The sequence below is a fragment of the Opisthorchis viverrini genome, assembly GCF_000715545.1.
Source record: "Opisthorchis viverrini unplaced genomic scaffold opera_v5_2723, whole genome shotgun sequence".
Classification (NCBI taxonomy): domain Eukaryota; kingdom Metazoa; phylum Platyhelminthes; class Trematoda; order Opisthorchiida; family Opisthorchiidae; genus Opisthorchis; species Opisthorchis viverrini.
This window is the reverse complement of record NW_008754954.1, coordinates 1-1339: the sequence shown is the minus strand read 5'-3', so window position 1 is coordinate 1339 and position 1339 is coordinate 1. Positions and strand designations below refer to the sequence as shown.

Sequence of the window (1339 nt, the reverse complement as noted above, 5' to 3'; positions counted from 1 at the left end):
TCAGGAAACCACAGGTTTGAACCCGCACGATAGATGGCTGGCAGTCAAATTGTAGGTGAAATATTTACATCGAAACGATGTTTTATATGTTGTGTGTGTTATGTTTTCTTGGTAGGATCTGGAAACTTCAAAACTCAGGCCTAGGTTTCCATTCTAGTTCCAGCGAACGAACGGAAAAATCGTGTCACACACTACTCCATTTAATAAGAAAGGACGTCCATAGGGCATATCGCTCAGCACGCTCCGGAGAGACTCGTTTGTCGCTTGAGCACATTCTGAAATTGTTGGGCGTACAAGGCGAGGAAGATGTTGGCCACGTAACATCAATTGGGAACGAAAAGCCCGAAGTTTGCGAAGAATACTGGACCGGTGGCAGGCCTGTTCCAGGAGGAGATATCGCAGACAACGTGTTTAAGACGAAACCTTGTGACCGGATCCCTCTGGAGAATTTGGTAGAAATACTGCTTTATGCGGAATCTTGCGATGCAGGTTTATACTTGGTTGAACGAATTAAAAATGTCTATCCAAAAGTCAACATAAATCTTGCGGTGGGAAATTTTGGTCATCCGCTACATTCATGTAAGAAAGTACCATCCGTTATCATACAACGAGTACCAAAGGAGGATGGCTCCGCTTGGCTTCAGCTCAACCGGTTTGTTCGTACAAAGTATGTGCTGGTCGGGCGTAATATGGTGGATTTCACCTACCACACGGACATCGACCGCATGATCCGCGTAATGAATGACCTGAAGGTGGATGCTGTTGGAGGGGCCGTCCGTCTGGAACCTGAAGGTCGATGGTACGCTGGATGTTATCAGGTGAGTTTCGTTGTATAGAGTGGCATGATTTGCGCTAATTGTTCAAATAAGAGAACATAATCCTTATTGTTTTTGCCACCATAATTTTAATATCGCCGCCATGTCTAAATGACTGATCTGGATGTACTTATCCCACAAACAACCGACATTCTTTTGTTCACCAAGTTAATTAGGTACGTTAAACCAGATACTTTCTAACTAACTATTGGAGTTAGACGGGTTTCGCCTTGAAATACGCAACACAAATTTACACTGTGACGCTTCGCGTCAGATTAGCATGCACAAGGAGCCGGTGAATACCTCTGACGCGTAGTATGAGCAGGTGCTATAAGTGTGGCTTGACCACTGGTAGAATCAATGACCTCGTCCCCGAACGCCTGTACATGATAACACTTCAATTACTCCTGTTTTTCCGGATGTTTTGCAACTAACGCCGTGATACGGGCTACCAAACGGGGCGTTATTAGGGTAAAGGAGGACAGGGAACCGTGCTTGATTGATACAGGAGTAGGCGTATCGCT

The 1339-nt window shown here is 45.2% G+C and overlaps 1 protein-coding gene across 1 annotated transcript; it reads left to right on the top strand.

Moving 5' to 3' along the window:
• Nucleotides 1–224: 224 nt before the first annotated feature.
• T265_15983 (hypothetical protein) lies at nt 225–818 on the top strand (the record flags this gene model as incomplete). Its single annotated transcript, XM_009179435.1, has 1 exon — nt 225–818. A coding segment is annotated over one exon (594 nt), but the record flags the coding sequence as incomplete, so codon positions are not given.
• Nucleotides 819–1339: the final 521 nt, after the last annotated feature.